The 17,543-nt window shown below is 53.1% G+C and overlaps 5 protein-coding genes across 5 annotated transcripts; 2 read left to right on the top strand and 3 right to left on the bottom strand.

The window, feature by feature from the left end:
• Window positions 1–248: 248 nt before the first annotated feature.
• On the top strand, window positions 249–1,871 carry J4E78_005809 (uncharacterized protein; the record flags this gene model as incomplete). The annotated part of the gene is made up of 1 exon (XM_049366425.1): window positions 249–1,871. The coding sequence occupies one exon, from the start codon at window positions 249–251 to the stop codon at window positions 1,869–1,871; it is 1,623 nt and encodes a 540-aa protein (XP_049222151.1).
• A 383-nt stretch (window positions 1,872–2,254) lies between these two features.
• On the bottom strand, window positions 2,255–2,904 carry J4E78_005810 (uncharacterized protein; the record flags this gene model as incomplete). Its single annotated transcript, XM_049366426.1, has 2 exons — window positions 2,255–2,356; window positions 2,581–2,904. 2 exons carry the CDS (start codon window positions 2,902–2,904, stop codon window positions 2,255–2,257), a joined length of 426 nt encoding a protein of 141 aa, XP_049222152.1.
• A 1,284-nt stretch (window positions 2,905–4,188) lies between these two features.
• J4E78_005811 (uncharacterized protein) lies at window positions 4,189–5,168 on the bottom strand (the record flags this gene model as incomplete). The annotated part of the gene is made up of 5 exons (XM_049366427.1): window positions 4,189–4,421; window positions 4,473–4,623; window positions 4,724–4,803; window positions 4,852–4,908; window positions 4,958–5,168. 5 exons carry the CDS (start codon window positions 5,166–5,168, stop codon window positions 4,189–4,191), a joined length of 732 nt encoding a protein of 243 aa, XP_049222153.1.
• Window positions 5,169–10,169: 5,001 nt separating this feature from the next.
• On the bottom strand, window positions 10,170–12,435 carry J4E78_005812 (uncharacterized protein; the record flags this gene model as incomplete). The annotated part of the gene is made up of 2 exons (XM_049366428.1): window positions 10,170–11,642; window positions 11,851–12,435. 2 exons carry the CDS (start codon window positions 12,433–12,435, stop codon window positions 10,170–10,172), a joined length of 2,058 nt encoding a protein of 685 aa, XP_049222154.1.
• Window positions 12,436–13,357: 922 nt separating this feature from the next.
• On the top strand, window positions 13,358–15,484 carry J4E78_005813 (uncharacterized protein; the record flags this gene model as incomplete). The annotated part of the gene is made up of 3 exons (XM_049366429.1): window positions 13,358–13,391; window positions 13,444–15,172; window positions 15,253–15,484. 3 exons carry the CDS (start codon window positions 13,358–13,360, stop codon window positions 15,482–15,484), a joined length of 1,995 nt encoding a protein of 664 aa, XP_049222155.1.
• Window positions 15,485–17,543: the final 2,059 nt, after the last annotated feature.

Raw genomic sequence — 17,543 nt, forward strand, 5'->3', positions numbered from 1 at the left:
AATTTGGACGGTCGACTGGCTTTCCAGAGCGTGGAGTACGCCGACGGCTAACATGATGGCTCATGGAGTCTTGCGCCATGACTCCACTTTCTGGAGTGGTGGGTAACCGTGGTTTGATTGAAATATCGTTTTCGTCCCTGGCTCTTGCGCACTTGACATCTATCGTATACATCACAGCTTCGTCGTTGTTGTTCTTACTTTGAACCTCAAGCCCCACCCCAGGGTCCTTCGCCAATACCACCACCAATATGGCATCCGCCTCTGAGGAAATCACGCCCAAGATGGACCAGCGGTCGGACAAGTCGGTCCCGCACTCTTCGAGCGACGTCGAGAAGCAGGCCGCACCCCCCAAGGATGAGCTTCAGCGCAAGCTTTCATCCCGGCACTTGCAGTTCGTCGCTATCGGCGGTACTGTAGGAACCGGAGTCTTCATTGCTAGCGGAGGTTCCATCGCTACTGCTGGACCCGCTGGCGCGCTCCTGGCTTACGTTTTCGTCGGTACTCTGGTCTACTCCGTCATGCTCAGTTTGGCTGAGATGGCTACCTACCTCCCCATTTCTGGTGCATTCACACAATACGCTGCCCGCTTCGTCGACCCCTCGCTAGGTTTCTCCATGGGCTGGATCTACTGGTTTTCGTGGTCCATCACATACGCACTCGAACTTACCGCCGCTGGACTTATCATCCAATGGTGGGACTCAAATCTCAGCATCGGCATCTTCATCACTATTTTCTGGGTACCGATCACCGCCGTCAACTTCTTGCCCGTTGACATTTTCGGTGAATTTGAATTCTGGTTTGCTCTCATCAAGGTCGTTGCCCTCGTCGGTTTCTGGATCTACGCCATCTGCATGAACGCTGGTGTCGGCGCACAAGGCTACATTGGCTTCCAGTACTGGAACTCTCCCGGTGCTTTCGCTCCATACCTTGCCGAGGGCCCTGTTGCCAAGTTTGTCGGTTTCTGGGCTGTTCTCATCCAGGCTGGTTTCGCATACCAGGGTACTGAGCTCTGCGCTATCGGTGCTGGAGAGTCCGCGAACCCCCGAGTTACTATGCCTTCGGCTATCCGAAAGACCTTCTGGAGCATTTTCACCCTTTTCGTCTTCACAATCTTTTTCGTTGGCATTCTGGTACCCTACGACAACGAGGCTCTTCAGATTGGTGACACCAACGCCGGTTCATCTCCCATGGTTATTGCTTTCCAGCTCGCCGGAGTCTCCGCTCTTCCCGATATCTTCAACGCCATCCTGCTTACCGTCGTTCTCTCGGCCGCCAGCTCCAACGTCTACTCAGGCAGCCGTATCCTTGTCGGTCTTGCGGAGGAGAAGTGTGCCCCTGCGTTCCTCAAGGCTACCACCAAGCGAGGTGTCCCATACTGGGCGACCGCAGTCACCGGCGCTATGGGTCTGCTTGCCTACATGAACCTTAGCGCCAACGGTGGAGAAGCTTTCAACTGGCTCCTCAACATCGTCTCCGTCGCAGGTTTCATCGCCTGGACTTGTGTCTTGATCTGCCACATCAGCTTCATGCGCGCACTCAAGGCTCAGAACATCGACCGTGACACCCTTCCATTCAAGTCATGGGGTGGCCGCCCACTCGCCATCTACGGTGTCACTTTCTGCGCCATCATCACCATCACCCAAGGTTTCACCGCATTTGTTCCATGGAGCGTTGAAGACTTCTTCATTGCATACATCAGTTTGATCCTGTTCGCCGTACTCTACATTGGACACAAGCTCATCACCAGGAGCAAGTTCATCAACCCCGCCGAAGCCGATCTCCTGAGTGGAAAGTTCGAGGACGAAGTTAGCGAGACCTGGGAAGAATCTTCCGCCAGTGGCTGGAAGAAGATGATCAACAAGTTCTTGTAAACATTGCTTCATGGCAACAAAAAGTGGTTTGGATTCTATTCGATCCGATAGCATAGCGTAGCGTTTGGGGCATAGCATTTGCACGGCGTTTTTCATTTCTAGCGTTTAGGCCGCGGCAGATACCAGTGTTAATGTTTACTCTTCATACTTCAAGTCTCTTTGATCTGCACATGGTGAACTTGTTCAGGCTTATTACATTTGCTGATCTCTCAGCTCTTTGTGGCTGTGCACTGATCATCTCAGCCATATCCAGTCCATCCTTCGATCAACACCGCCACACCGTGGCTATGCCTGTTTACTGAAATGATCATCCCAACGATGGAGTAAATCACTCAGTGAACAACAAACACTGAGCTCACCGATCCGGGTCAATACCATCGGCATCAGTCCTTGAAGTCCGGTGCTTGGACTTGTCGTGTCAGGTGTGGAAACTTGATCGCTGTGGCACACATGCGGGGTGACGTAGCGGGCGCCTTAAGCTTAGCCTGCAAGTAGAAGGTTGTGGTGTTGTGAACTCCATATTGATTTCCGAATGCCGTGGTATCGAACTCCAATATCATACAATAACATGCAAACATGACTCCATCGCTCAGTAAAGTTTCGTGACCACATCAAACTCCGCCTCTCTCCTCCAAATACAATGATAGCCACCTTGCTCTCAACCCGTATAGCTTCATCTCGCTCGCGTCGTCTAACCCCAGAGTCTCACAACCTCCACAACGCCCAGACCCAGTGCAGTGATCTGCAGAGCGCGACTTGGTGAAAGCATGTCGGACGCCGCGCTTTCGGTGGTGTTTTTTCCACCAGTGCCCTTTCCACCCTTGCTTCCTCCTTTGCCGCCGCTGCTGCTGGCTCGTTCTTCGAGTTGAACTTCTGGCATAACTAGGGTGTCGCGTGCGGCAAGCGCTTCGCGGAATTGGGCGCGAGATCCGATGAGTTGGGTTTCAGCTACCGCGTCTGGGTTGGCGACGGGTGCTGGGCTGGCGAGCGCCATGGTCGCGAGGAGAAGAGTGGTTGCTGCTGTGTACTTCATGGTGGTGATGTTTGGGGTAGATTTGCAAGCTTGTAGTTTGAAGATGGAGAGTTGTGAAGGGGGCAATGGGTTTTAGGTAGGGTTTTATAGACTGATGAGTAGATCAAGGGTGACTGGTTGATGTATGAGCCGCCGCAATGAGTCTTTGGTGTAACCTTGAGGCAGATTTGATAAGTTGTATGCACATGGAAAGGAGGCGCGACGCATCGCATTTATGTATTCAGGCCACAAGCGGTGTGCTTCATGAATTACGCCGTGGACGCCTTAACGCTGTACACAGCCTGCGCGCGCAGAGTAAGATCGCCAACACAGCCTGCTTTCAGCTTGACGCGATTCTGGTAATGGTCTGTGACGTCGTGAGGGTGTTGGACCAATTACAATCGTTGTTTAGCCAGCCATGGAAAAGCGCGAGATTGGGCTGACGGCTTGGCTTTCTTGGCGGTCAGCTGAACAAGGCGTTCCGTCCCGCTCTTGGTCGCCTGTCTCGAGAGCTTGACAACCTCCAAGGACTTTCGTCATTCCTGTTTCTCTTCTAGGTCAGGAACGCAGCCAAGGATTCAAATGTAGTACTGGTAACATAAGCTTCGCTGGACTCTTTGTGTCCAATGAAGCTCACGTTGCCTGTGCTATGTTCGCAGAAGACTCGCGAAGTCACCATTCAACCTTTCATAGTATCCCTGCAGTATACATCGACAATGCAGCATTTGGGGACGGGATGCGAGGTGGGAAGCCGTACGGAGGTTTTTAAACGTGGTCTAGATTGTACATGGATGACTAGCAAGAGACTTGTGTATGCGATCCGTATGAACCTGACAGATCATGTTTGCTTTCCGATGTGAACTGATCCTTGTCCTGGCTTGAGGGTATGTGTTCGAGGCGAACGTGTCCTGCTTCGCGTGGCTTGGACGAGGAAGAGGGAGAGTTTCGCATCGCGTTAGGGAAGAACTGCCGTGCCATTGGACGAAGAGCAGCAATGCTGACGGATATGATTCCCAGACTGCACTCGCCTACCGACATAATTACGCACTCGACGCTCTGATCTGTATATTTGTTAGCTCTCATGTTCGAGTGGAATAGCCGACATCAATGCGATTTCTGTTGGTGGCAGGTATAGCAGTTCGTGCTCTGCTTGCTGCACCCAAAGACACCCTCCATCATGATCCTCACATCGAAAGAATACTTACAGGTAACATCCAGGACGCGTAAACGGTCCAAGAAGGCAATACGGACAATGCCCAATATGCTTGCGCTATCAAAGGTTAGCAAAGTTGGATGACCTGCCGTCTACACATACCTTGCGCCTCCTGCGAGTAGCACACATAGGACGATTCGTTGCCTCTTTGGCATGTTCAGCCTCCAGATATGAGGGATAGGTAGCGCGCAAAGGAGAAGATCCGTCGCGACATTAACGGCGGAGCTGGCGTATAGATAGGTGACGTAGTCGACGCACACTGGTTCGAGGGTGAAGTCCCACGCTCCTTGGACCGGACGGCATTGGAAGATGGTGACGAAGATTCCTAACAGTACTTCAGCACATGTCACGTGTCGGGAACTGTGGCTTGTCTTACCCGAAATCCATAGACCGACGATGCACACAGATATCGCGTACATCCAGATGCGGAAGGTCTTGTCGTGGATGAAACGCAGGTACGACGATATGATGGCGATCTTCGTCAACGCAATAGCAAAGGCGTATAGGATTTGACAGATGAAGAGATACTACAGCGCGTTAGTTGTGACAGCTCAACAAGTCCATTTTCAACATTCATGACAATCGCCATATCCAGGATACGACACCCAATGAAAGCTTGGCACCTACCAATATACAGTCCTTCAAAGTGTCGAAGAGTGTCAACATGGGTAGGAGCCAAATGTGTCGCCCGAGGCCATATTGGGTTGCTAACATATCGTTAGCTGGAGTCCACACTCGAAGTACCTGCTGCTTACCAGCGATACACACTGCAGCCAGAGCAACAGTGAAGATGGCGGCGCAAATGATAAGGACTGTCATATATCAGCTGGGACCTTTGTGAGAGAGTAGGTGGGCCCGCACAATCGTCTATGAAGATATGGCCGACGTATTTCGCTCTTGCGAAGAGGCGGAGACCAACAGTCAATACCACCAGAGCGATGAAGACTGCGCATGTTATCGTAAGACTGTTGACCTTCGAAGTATGGTCGCTGAAATCGAACTGAGTGATGTCGACTTCTATACCACCGAAGAAGACGGGGTCTGCGTTGGGGTTGGAGTTCTGGCTTGCCATAATGCAAGGTCTCAGTGGTTTCAATGTGAAATGAAGGTAAGATCCGCAACAATCTGTGTAGAGGAGCCCGAAGGCATATGAATCCACGTAGAGGTCGGGCCGCAACCGGCGTAGTCTTACGGGGGCGAGTGGCCTGTGGGATATGCACGATGAATGCGCAATAGACCCGGTGGATCCCCTTATTATCTCTCGGTCAGCCGTTGTGTGGCGTCTTTCGTCAGGACTTTGGGCGGTAGTATTAGACTCTTCCATCAGACCGGTAACCCTAACTGACGTGCGAAGCTAGCTCTTAATGCCAGAACATGAATCCGGAACGAAAAACAACATTCCTTCCAGACCTTTGGATCTCTGGTGTTTGGTTTCAGGCGCGCCGTCGACGTATCATGGTTCTCTGCCAACCTCTGCCATTGTGTTGTGTGTCGCCAGATCACCTTTTCAACATGCAATTACTCAGACGATTATCGAAGGGATTCCCCATTCAAATGTCGCGCTATTGAAGAAGTGCGGGTGTGCCGCTCTGCGCTAGCTGACGGCCTCTTCGTCCCCATCACCTGCAAGGGCAGGCGCAGGCACCAATCTAGCTGATCGACCATCCAGAAGAGCCGCACAAGAGTCTATCGGATTGATAGCATGCTTGTAGGCCACGGAAGAGACCCTGTGGCATTCATCCCGCGGCAGAAGCTGATGCAAGTGTATGGGCGCACCGCCAAAGATCGATCTTAGTCCACCGTGCTCTCGAGATGGCACAATATCCTATGCGGTAATGATGACTACCTTGGGGATGGCTGAAAGTATAATTCATGTCGATCTAGTTTCTTCCCCCTAGGAGTTCTCGACCGGCTTTGTTCCGCGGGCACTACGGTGGTAGTGATACTTTCCATGGCCCTTGCTTACTCAGACAGCAATAGCGAATCAGCAGCATCCCGAGGCATCTGTCCCTGTACGTAGACCACGTGCTAATGTACTCGAAACTTTGGGTGTACCGTAAAATCTCACAGTAGATGCGTCCCGCAAAGCGATTGCGAGAGCTGCAGTCTGCAGCCCGGTCCAGAGTCCAGTCAGACGCGCGGCGTCAAAGATTTCGCTGATTTTCTTGCTTGGGCAGCATTCGGTTTGTATGATCGGTTGAGAGGAGGAGCATTTGCATAGAGCGAGCGACGGCGTCGAGGCACGTTGAACGGCGTGCAACGCGATGGGGCGGGGAGGCTGGAGGGGACACCGCGGACGGGACGGACTCGCTTCCGATGGCGCCGACATGTGGACCATACACGCTTCGCAGCACTGACTCGAACCATCTCCTCGCCGTCAGGTCGCTGATTTTCCTCTAAAGAGATAGGTGTCATACATCTCATGGCAATTTGCGCGCATTTCCATGAACCCAATATCGTGAACCTAATCGGCGTGATCATAGCGATGCCTGAGACTCCACGTGTTGTGCATCGGCTTGTCCATGAATGGCAAAACTTTCGACTTAGGCCCAGCATCGCCAATTCCAGTTCCTGGGTCGATGTCATTAGCTCTGCATGATGTAGCGGCTGGCCCGTGAGGTTTCTTAGTTCTCAGGAGCTCCTGCATACATACATATCTACTGTGCGCAGCCCGAAGCACACCACTACACAAAAGTCGCCACGCAGAAATGTTATTCATTCTATGCGCAAGATAATTCCAAACTTTGGTCGAATGGATCGGTAGTTGATGACTACGCGGCGATGGCCTCCGCAGCTTGGCGAACTCGACAGCACAGCGGAGCCCCGATGGACGCGTCTCCCATCTTACATGGGAGCATCAAAGTCATTGGCCTATCGAGACCCAACATCAAGGCACGGAAAAGTCAGGCCTGTAGCAGGTAAGGCCAAGATGACAATTGACCGAAGTTTTCGTGAGGAGACGAGGCTGAGCCGGCGGAATCGACGCGCTATTAGGGCCGTCTGCGAATGAGCGATGGGTGCCGCGACTCTGCCGATGCTTGAACGCGAAAACATGGATGAGGTGTCGTCGTCGATGCCCATTGTCCTGGGACGCTGATGTTCATATGTAGGTGGGGTGTAGCAAGTGCAATTGATTTTGAAGGTATTCCCAAAATTGGTCACTAGAAGCTCACATTATTGTACAATTGTCGACGTGCGCTCTGGCAGTCTTCTTACTATATATACATCTATCATCGTGATATCCGCCATGTCGACATCCACAGATCCGACTGTGCCGCTCCCGACCGAGACAGAGAAAGACCGCAAGGACAGGGACGATGATGACGACGACGACGGAAGCTCAACTACACCTGCACCAACTCCAACGCCACCAACACCGGGTCCTCCCGGGAGACCATCACCGGCCGATGCATCACAATCTTCGCAAACCTCTCTTCCTTCTTCAACCTCGACGCAAGCCTCTGCTTCAGCGCCCGCAGTCTTAGAATCTGGAATGGCGGTCTGGGCGTTGGCGCGAGCGCTGGTATCGGCGCAGCAGTCGCCGTTGCTGTCATACTACTTCTACTGGGCGGCTGGTTTTGCGTGCGTCGAAGACGAGCTGGAATACGCCGGAAGAGCACCCTGTCACAAAGTTCGTACGACTTGGAGAATGCGACGAAGGGGAGCGAATGTGGAGCCCTCGGGCCAGCGGAGATGGAGGCTGGGTGTAATAGCGAGAAGAGCGCTTCTGAACTCGCCAGTCCTGTTGTTCCCGTGGAGGCCGTTGGTGATCGTCGACTCTTTGCTGCAGAATTACCAGGTTCCGAAGTCCTTCCAAACGACGAAAAGAAAGGCACTGGGGAGCGGCTCTTCCCGGACTCGCCAATCGATGACGAAGACGATCGGTACCACGTCGATTCGAAGAGTATCGAGGATAAGAAAGCGTCGTGTTGACGGTCCGCTAGCATCTTATGTCGTTACGAATCAAAATACGTTCTTTCGCGCTTTCCTAGCGGGGAAGCCAATCTTGGAAATTTCGCTCTCTCAATGGTTGGTGTACTCGCGATGACCCGATGGAAAATGAACATTTGGAGGCGGTGATACTGGCGAGCCGTCCTGCGGGGTGTAGTCCCTCGACAAGCGCTGCAACGGCGAGACTTCACCAGGAGAAGCCTCAGGTGGTGAGACCATGAGTAGCGGTACAGGAGCACGTACGGGTTCGGTGGTACGAGTCCTTGTATCCGGCTCCAGTGCCATGCTCCAAGTCCTCCATTGCTCAAGCTTCCGAACGTACAGTTCTTCCGCTTCTGACGTGGCGTGAATGTTGCCATTTCCCTCTACTTCTTGCGCAGCAGTATCGCCGTGCAGTTCTGGTATCTGGCCTGCATCCAATTCGTAGATAATCCGAGCATCGGCTTCAACAAGCAGCGGTGGTGGTGTTGGCAGCGGTGGTGATGACGCGGGTGTAAAATACCAAGCTTTCTCCTGTGGTCCTGCTTCGGCATCCATCGACTCTCTCTTTGTGGTCTGGAGCCGTGCTCTCCGAGCCAGCACACGGTTCCTTCGTCTGATCGCAAAGAAAGCAAGAATGGCGATAACGACGATCGATACGGAACACGCTACTCCAATGGCAATACCACGCTTGATGCCAGGAAGGGCCAGGTCCGTTTCGATTGCATTCTCCTCTTGAGTGGTCGTTAGGTTGAAATGTTTCGATGTGGGGGATGGTGTGGGTGTCGCCATGGTTGAGGGAGTCACTTGACGTTTCGCACACACGCAGAACGTGAGAGGATGTGGGAGTTAGTACTCTGTTCCAGAGTACAAGTTTCGGGCATATGCAGTACATGGTCGGAGCAAATATTGCGGCGCAGTCGTGAAGACTGCATGATCGCCGCACCAGCCTGGCTATGAAACCATGCAAGAGGTGCCTTCGGCGGCTACAGGATTATGGGTCGGGAATCCAATCACGCCGCTCTGGACCAACCATGCCTCGGCGCGTAGGGCAGTGCAACAGACGTGGAACGTGGCACAAGCTTGAGAACCGGCATCGCGATCCTTTTTGAGTGGTTGAAGGAGTTGGGGTTGCTGAAATGTAAGGAGCATGAGGCGTATGCCTATGTTGCGGCACAATAAGCGTGGAGTGGCGAGGCGGCATGTCATCATTTGCCTCTCAGGTAGAACCACGAACACGACGCTCTCACCGGTCGAGCTTACAAGTGCTCTCATAGTCCATATCACCGTGCACCGTGTGTTTCCAAACGATGGGCTACGCGCTGGATGATTTTGCAGAGGCCCTCCTTAGGCAGTTTAAGCGGGGTGTCTGCGGGTGCCCGCATCCTGCGCGGCTCTGCGGCTCTGCAGCTCTTTACCGACATCTCATCAACATCGCCTTTCTTCTCTCCTCAATGTTTAGAAACACCAACTGATACAAGCTCTGTCGCACAGAACTCAGCCGCAAATTTCCAACCCAAGGACAGGTTGCCAGGCTGCCTCATGGCCATGGGGGCCGCTGGCCGGTCAGCCTCGCTGGCGGCCTGAACCCGCAAGTTCGGGGAAGCGGCCCCATGCGTTGACACGCCTACTACTTGAGTCAAGCAACTTCGCAAGAACTTGCTGTAAGTACCGAAGGTCGCCGCATTTTCCTTACTCAGACAATGCGTCTTTTCGTTGGTATCAAAAATAACTATCGCAGCGAGCCGTCAGGATCAACATATCGGCTATCCCGGTGCTGTACCGTGATATTGGAAGTGGGTCTCTACTATCACCATCCATATCGGCAGACCCAGACGCTGGATCTCCTCATCTTGCCGATAAAAGGTTGGAGCTATATCCACTTACGCTCATATTCTCAATGGAAATAAGAATTTTCTACTTGTAAATTTTACGTCGGAGTACTAGAAAGAAACTCCGCCCAAACCATTCAATTACTATTTCGTGTCGCGTCTCCGATTGTGGCTGCAAACCCTTGATCTCTAAACTCCTTCGCGACGATACATCCAATTAAACAAACCCAGAATATACCACTGTCAATGACTAGTGCATCTAGGCCTCAACTACGTTATCGTGTCGACCTAATTACGAGCAAACACTCTGGTTACAAGTACTTCTTCCCGACCTTTACCGTCTCTCCATCCTCCCGCTGTCCATCCACGACACACAATTCCAGATGTTGGTCGCCTGTCTCCTGGATCCTGACCAAACTCCTCCATGTATCGACGCGCTCCACACCCGCACTCGTGCCGTACAACTTCTCGCTCGGCGCCGAATTCATTGCCAACGCGATAAGCTCCGCTACGTCCTCCCAGCACTCGCCACCGTAGTACCGTCCCCTAGCGACAGAATAGCCTACAAATGCTATATGCACAATCAACATCAGCGCAAAGAGCAGCAGGACAATCATGGCTGCCCAGACGGCCGTGTTCTGGAGACCGTATCCGTATCCGTAGGAATCGAGTGTGATGCGAACTGAGTAAAAATCGGGAACGTAGCTGTCTGGATTCCACTTGAAAAGCCTTTCACCCGAGGGAAGAAAGGTTTCAAGTCTTGTTACCACGTCAGCGGTGGCGTTAGTTTTGACAAAAGAGGATAATCTAGACATGCTTCGCGCTATGCCGTCCACAAGCACAGTTCCCACCAGCATCGCTATTGCCTCTTCGAATGCGCCGCCCGTGTCTGGGGTCGTCATATTAGGCGCATAGAACGCCGTAATTCGGTTCTCTTCTTGTTTAGGGCGGATGATGGCAGTATTGAGGAACCGGGCCATGCCACTGACACTGGAGGAAGAGTTGTCGGCTAGCCACTCGCTTTGTTTTCGGTTCAGAAAATGCGCCCAGTCGAGCCTCAGGTCGAGTGGGTTTTCTGATATGCCCAACTTGGTGAGGAGTGCTTTTTCGGGTTTCCATTCGGTCTCGGAGAGTGCATCAGAAACGTTGCTCGAGACAGTGGTCGAGTTCTTGGGCTGGTAATATGCATCGCTAGAGACCCACCTTGCATCAGTTGAGCATGCCACAGTGGCAGTGGATGGGTATCTGTCTTTTGTTGAGTTTTTGGCCGAGACAGGGATGATTGCCAACGCAAGTAGCGATGATGACAAATCCCCGTTGTTGTTTTTGTACCATTTGAACCTCGCGTTTTTACTCGGTAGCCGATCAAAGATGGTATCGTTAGACTTGGCGTATTGTGTCTCAGCTTCGGGATGCAATGCCTCCTGCCCCCATGCCTGTGACCTATCGATGTTCGGAAATGGGACGCGTAGTCGATCCGGGACTTGGGTCCACATAGAGAGGCTACACTTCACATAGACGATGGGCTGGTGTATTGGAGTGTCCGCTTTGATGCGCAATCGGGGATATGCCATGTCTCTAGTACCGCCGGCATTGTTGTGTCTTGCATAGTTATAAAATGTACCGAGTGTTCTCGAGCTCAGCTCTGTGACGACGGTGGTGTAGGCCCAGCCGCCCTCTGGGTCATTGCCAGTCTTGATGGAGACCTTCCGTTGAACGCTGCTCGCACGTAGATCTGTGAAGAGCAAGTCATCGCGTGATCCAGTCTTCGTGAAACTGATAAACTGAATAGTTTCAGCATTGAAAACATGTTATGTCCCAAAAACTGGAGATAAATACCCATTTATAGATATCGATGAACCCTGCCGACGGGCAGTGTAGGTTTAATGGTGACGTGAATGGATCTTGGAGGCAACGAGCAGTTTGATTTGTGTCCATTGAGTTATTGAAGACAGTTGGCCAGATTTTGGCTGCAGTTGCGTTGTAGAGGACGGTTGAGCCGTTGGCTGGAAAAGCGTTCTTCATATCGTACCACTCAAGCGAAGGAATCATCGTGATCGCGGATGACGGTCCTAAAGTCAGCGAAAAGATACAGGTGAGAAACAACAAGCCTCCGAATGGGAGGTGACGCCTCCACCCCGCCCAGAATGACCACTTGAACAGCATGCTGGGCGAGCCTGTGACATGAAGTGCATTGACGAGTCCGAAGGGAATACCGTTTCGCCCGACCAGCAGTCTTCGCATGTAGTGAAAGACAATCATGGATAGTGATGCGAGCATCAGCAACTCGTGAGCCTTGGACGCGACCTGAAATGCCATGAGTTCCATGTTCTGCCGTTTCTGGTTTTTGATCTTGAAATCCCTCCAAAAGAGTCCGATGATGTGTATCCACAGAAGGATACCAACTATGGCGAGTACTGCAGTGTGATACATGAACTCAAGCCATGGAAAGTCACGCTTCAAAGCGATTTTGGCTCCTTCGGTGGGATTCGTAGGTCCCAGATCGCGCTCGTGAACATCACTCTCTTTGGTGAAGACCAACGATCGCTGATCGATCAAGAGCGCAGTGTCCTCCATCACACTCCACAGGATGTCAGAATGATGAGTAGTAAATCGAAGCGATCGAAGAACGAAAGGCTGGAAGAAAGAGGGTTCGCATACAAGAGAGGCCAGAAGAACGGGATATCAGAACAACAGCGGGGCGCGGGGGTCTTCCATGCTTAAGAAGGTTGAGGGGAAAACCGGTGGCCATCAGATGACAAGACATTATTTGGGAAACCTATCAAGATATCGCAGAGTGAGCCAGCGCGACAGGTGCGGGGGCCAAATCATTAAGGAGGCAAAGACTTAGGTAGGGGTAACAATGCTGAACACCGATGCCAGCCTGGTGGCTGCGGAATCTTACGCCAAGAGCGAAACTGGTTCCCGACATGATCATTCCAGGAGACAGGACCGGAGGCCATAGTAAGGATGATGAGGTCTCTCAATCAGGCTGGATAAGACAACACAGGAAAAAGGAGGTAGACAACTGTTGAAGTTTACAGGTCTGTTTTCGTACGTTCTGTGTATCTCGCGAAGACTTTGCGAGGGTCCTGGGTTGTAAAATCTCGGAAAAGGTCGCCTTGAACGAGGACGGACGTGTTGGTGTGATAACGTTTATTGTAGGCACTGCTGCTGCGTGTGGCGACTACAACATCTCACCCCCGGCTATGCCGAACCGTCAGCATCCAAAGAAGGGGACAAACGTGTACAGTATCAGCCAATAGAAATGGGTCGGTGTTGTACGTTGCACAGGTGCTGGCCGGGGATTTGGAGTTCATTTGGACCAGTTGGCTTCTGGACTGACTAGTCCCGAGCAGGAATGGCGCCGTTCGGGAGAATGACGCGAGGCCGAGCCTCATCCATGTTCCCCAACGCGAACATCGGCGCATCCACTCGACGCGACGTAGCAGTGCATCCGCTGAGCACGTGCTAATTAGCCCATGCTCATGGAGACAGTATGAATGAGGAGGACGACTACGAGAATGGCGCCAGTAAATATCCCTACGACGCTCGGAGGAGCTGCCAGCTGACCGCGCGCAACAGGCTCCGCCGAGGAGGAAGATGAGCAGGAGGAGAACGATGCCATGGATGTAGACGAGGAGGAAGAGGGCGACGATGCTGACGACGGCGATAATGACGACGACGATGCAGACGGAGACAACGACAACGACGATGAAGACCAGGACCAAGATCAGGACCAGGACGAGCCCGACAGCCCTTCGCAGCGACCGCGCAACAGCATATCCAATGGCGGTACAGCTGGACAAGCAGATGGCAACCCCTCTGTTACCCTCACATCACCCAGCCCTCGTGCGGCGGCTTCGGGCGTGCTCGGAAACCTGCCCTTCCACCCGAGCGTGCGACAGGAGGCCTTGAATGCGCCTATCTACGACATCATACCCACCATCGCCGCACCGCATAGCACCTCAATCAATGCCATCACCGCCACACCGGACATGCGATGGGTCTTCAGTGGAGGCGCAGACGGCTATATACGAAAGTTCAATTGGGTGGACACAGCCAACGGCAAGCTTGCCCTGACCGTGGCCCAGCGACACCCTTTCGTTGACTCGGTCACCAAGGCGGGCGTGCTTCTCTCATACTGGGAGAATGAGGACAGTGCCGCAGCCGAGAGCTTGTCCCCTGTGTACTCGCTCGCAGTACACCACCAAGCGCTATGGCTGTTGTCGGGTCTGGACTCGGGAGGCATAAACCTGCAGTCGGTGCGCCATCAAGAAGGAACGCGGATACACACACTCAAAAACCACACCTCAGCCGTGTCGGTCTTGACACTGTCGCAGGACGAGACGTCGGTATTGAGTGGTAGTTGGGACAAGACTATCAATGACTGGGACTTGAACACTGGAAGCGTTAAGAGGAAATTCGAGACGAGCGGAGGACAGATATCCGCAATCGAGCAACGTCCGATGTCTACCCTACCCATACCTCAGGATACCGAAACCCTTCCTACCTCGAACGGCACCTTCTCCTCCAACAACTCCGCCCGACCTCGAACCAACGGCGCCCTCGCGAACGGCGCCGATATAAAGCCCGTGATACCCAAAGAAGAAGGTACTGAGGATGCTCAGGGATCTCCTGACGACTCGCTGTTTGGAGACAAGGACCAGGACTCTTTGTTCGGTGACGGCCAGGAAAACAACCTCTCGGCCACTCTTCCTTCCTTCGGTGGTGACGACGACGAGGACGAGTTCTCCAGAGCCATCGCGAACGGCATACAACAAGCGGACGACGACGCCAATGCTGACATGGACATGATGGACATGGGCGGTCCTGTACAAGCACCCGAGGAGCAAGCTGCGGATCAAGCGAAGGAAGCCCCAGTAGATGCTGAGAACCAACCAGCAGCGAATGGAACTACAGATGCGCAGCTCAATGGCACTTCCAACGGCCTGCCCCATGGAGAGGATCTAGAACAGTCCACGATTGCTTCCGCAAACCAGACCGAGCAGCCTGCTTCATCTGAAACGACCTTTATGGACGCGTCAATGGACGGCACATTGCGTATCTGGGACCGCCGGCAACCAAACCCCGTCGCACGCATCACACCCCCGCGAAACACACCACCGTGGTGCATGAACGCATGCTGGTCACCAGACGGCAACTTCATCTACGCTGGCCGGCGAAACGGAACAGTGGACGAGTACAGTCTGCACAAGAGTCTACGAGAGCCGCGACGCACATTCCGGTTCCCCAGCGTCAGTGGTGCAGTGAGCGCAGTTCGGGCTATGCCCAATGGGCGACATCTAATTTGGTAAGCTCACCTCCCCCTCACACGCGCACACATAGATACGTGCCGTGACGTGACGTGAGACAAGCACTAACATGTACCAGCGCATCATACGACATCCTTCGTCTCTACGACCTCGCCCACAACGACGCGGGACCGAAAGCCGGCGCGGCCGCTACACCCTTTTTCATTGTCCCCGGACACCGCACCGGCGTCATATCGCAGCTATACCTCGACCCAACGTGCAACTTCATGATCTCAACGGGCGGAAATCGGGGATGGGAGGGAGCATCAACAGAGGTGATGCTTGGATATGAGATTGGCATCGGATCTTAGCATCTGGCATGTACTATACCCATTGATCGCGGCGTTTGGAACGGCGTTTCTTGAACGAGGGGGGTCTGCGTGCACTTTTGTGATTGGGTACAAGAGCAAAGAATAAAGAGACAAGAGTTTAACGCGACGATCGTGAGTGCAACGCGTGTGCCAGGTGACGTAGCTGGGGTAATGGGCATGGGTATACGCAATTGCTGATTCCGACATGTTACGACGAAGCGTTTAGGACGAAGCTTATTCTCCTTTTCTTTTTCCTTGTCTCCTCTGGTTGTTGCAGCCCTCACGTTTGCTCTGCCATTGCAGCTGATTGACTACTTGCAGGCCCGGCATTCCCGCACCATGTCGATGGTGTCACGCGGAACACGCGTACACCATTAATTTTTTTCCGTGTGGGAGGAGCGGGGTAATTTTGATGAAGTCTTTCTCAGAAGCGCTTACTATCGCATTGACCCGCGGAGAAGAGTATACCCAAACATAGACGGTAAAGGAAGTGACGTAGTCGGTGAGAGCCTCGTTGTACCAAGGACATGCATTGGGTGCGAGGATAGGGGCAGTCAGTACGCGCGCGCATCTCAACTAGATTTCGGATCGAGAGGGGCGATTAGTCGGATCAGAGTCCGTGGTGTTGCAGAATTCGAAGAGACGGCGGGGCTCATCTCAACCATGCACCCCACAGACAGGATCCCTGGCACCGGCGTCGGCATCCAGTCAAGGCGACTGGAAATCTGTCAGCGCTGGTACAAATGCCGGCATTCAACACTATGGAAGTCGCTATCGGCACGGTGTGTCGGGCTTTGGTGCAGGAACACCAGCGGTGAGCGCCTCGTATGTACGAACGGAGACGGAATCGAAACGAGGCAGGCGGTCCAATGATCATCTCGTTCGAACTTTTCGTCGCCTCGCCGAAACGCGAGCCCGTAACTGTAGGCGCGCGTCATAAAAAGTCCGAGGTGGACCGATGCTGGTCCGATGTTTGTTTCAAGAAACCTGGAACAAAAGCGTCCGAGTTGTTGCAGACCCACAGGTATGGTGTTTCTTCCTTGGTACAAATGCAGGTCTGACGGTTTGGGGAATCCCTGCTGGGGATTTGTAGGCTAGCGAGCGACTTTAGCTCCCGGGCGCTCGCGCCTCGTAGATCGTATCGCGGAAGGCATGGCGGAAAGGGCGGTGTAGGGCGGTGAATGGCTTTGGAGATGCATCGTGAAGGACGTTGAGGGACGGACTCTGCGAGGATGTAGACGTCGGTTGTGAAGAAATCTAGTCTTGCTGGGGTCGTCCCAGCGGTGAGTGGTAGATCACGGTACGCGTGCCACTGCATCGGTCGATTTGTGTAGACTAAGGACCCAATGATTTGAATGGAAAAAAAGCAGATTGTGTAGAGAGCGCTACTAGGGCATGCTGTGTTGTAGTCCACCAGATCTGGTAAGACGTGATGCAGTCAAGGGAGGAAGCGCTGCGAATAACGACGCCTAGAAGCCGACATGCCAGGGAAGACTACACGCTTCGAAGGAAAACGATGAGCTTCTATTCGTGAACGTTGTTTGGTTCGCATTAGGAGAGAAACTGTAGAAGCGTCCAATCCCGTGTCGAAGCAGTTCATTAATGGCGTAAGCGACTTGTAGTAGCATCTGGAAAGAGGAGCCGAGATTGTCACATCTGGGTCCTAGTCACCCAACAAGGTAGCGTTCTTGGATACTCAGCCGCGACAGACTCGTGCACGCCGAACATCATTTGGAACATGAACAGCCATGAGGCGCACAAAAGTTCGTCTCGAGAGCTGAACGTGAGCTCCCAAGACTTCGTCTGCTAGCATTAGCGAGCGGGACGCATTGAAATTCAAGAATGCAGGCGACTCCGACTCGTCAGGCGGCATCAGGGTTCAGATGACACTGCGGTGGGCGAGATAGAGTTCTTAGTCAGATATTGAGGCGCACGCCCAAATTGGCGCCCGGGAACCGCGTTACCCACGTCTGCAGTGTCCGACTATCGTCGACGTTGACCGCAACGTCAGAAAACGGTGACTGTAACATTACAAAGCCCAACAGGAGGGTCGTGTGTA

Source organism: Alternaria triticimaculans (genome assembly GCF_023758025.1).
Source record: "Alternaria triticimaculans strain BMP 0046 chromosome Unknown scaffold_7, whole genome shotgun sequence".
Classification (NCBI taxonomy): domain Eukaryota; kingdom Fungi; phylum Ascomycota; class Dothideomycetes; order Pleosporales; family Pleosporaceae; genus Alternaria; species Alternaria triticimaculans.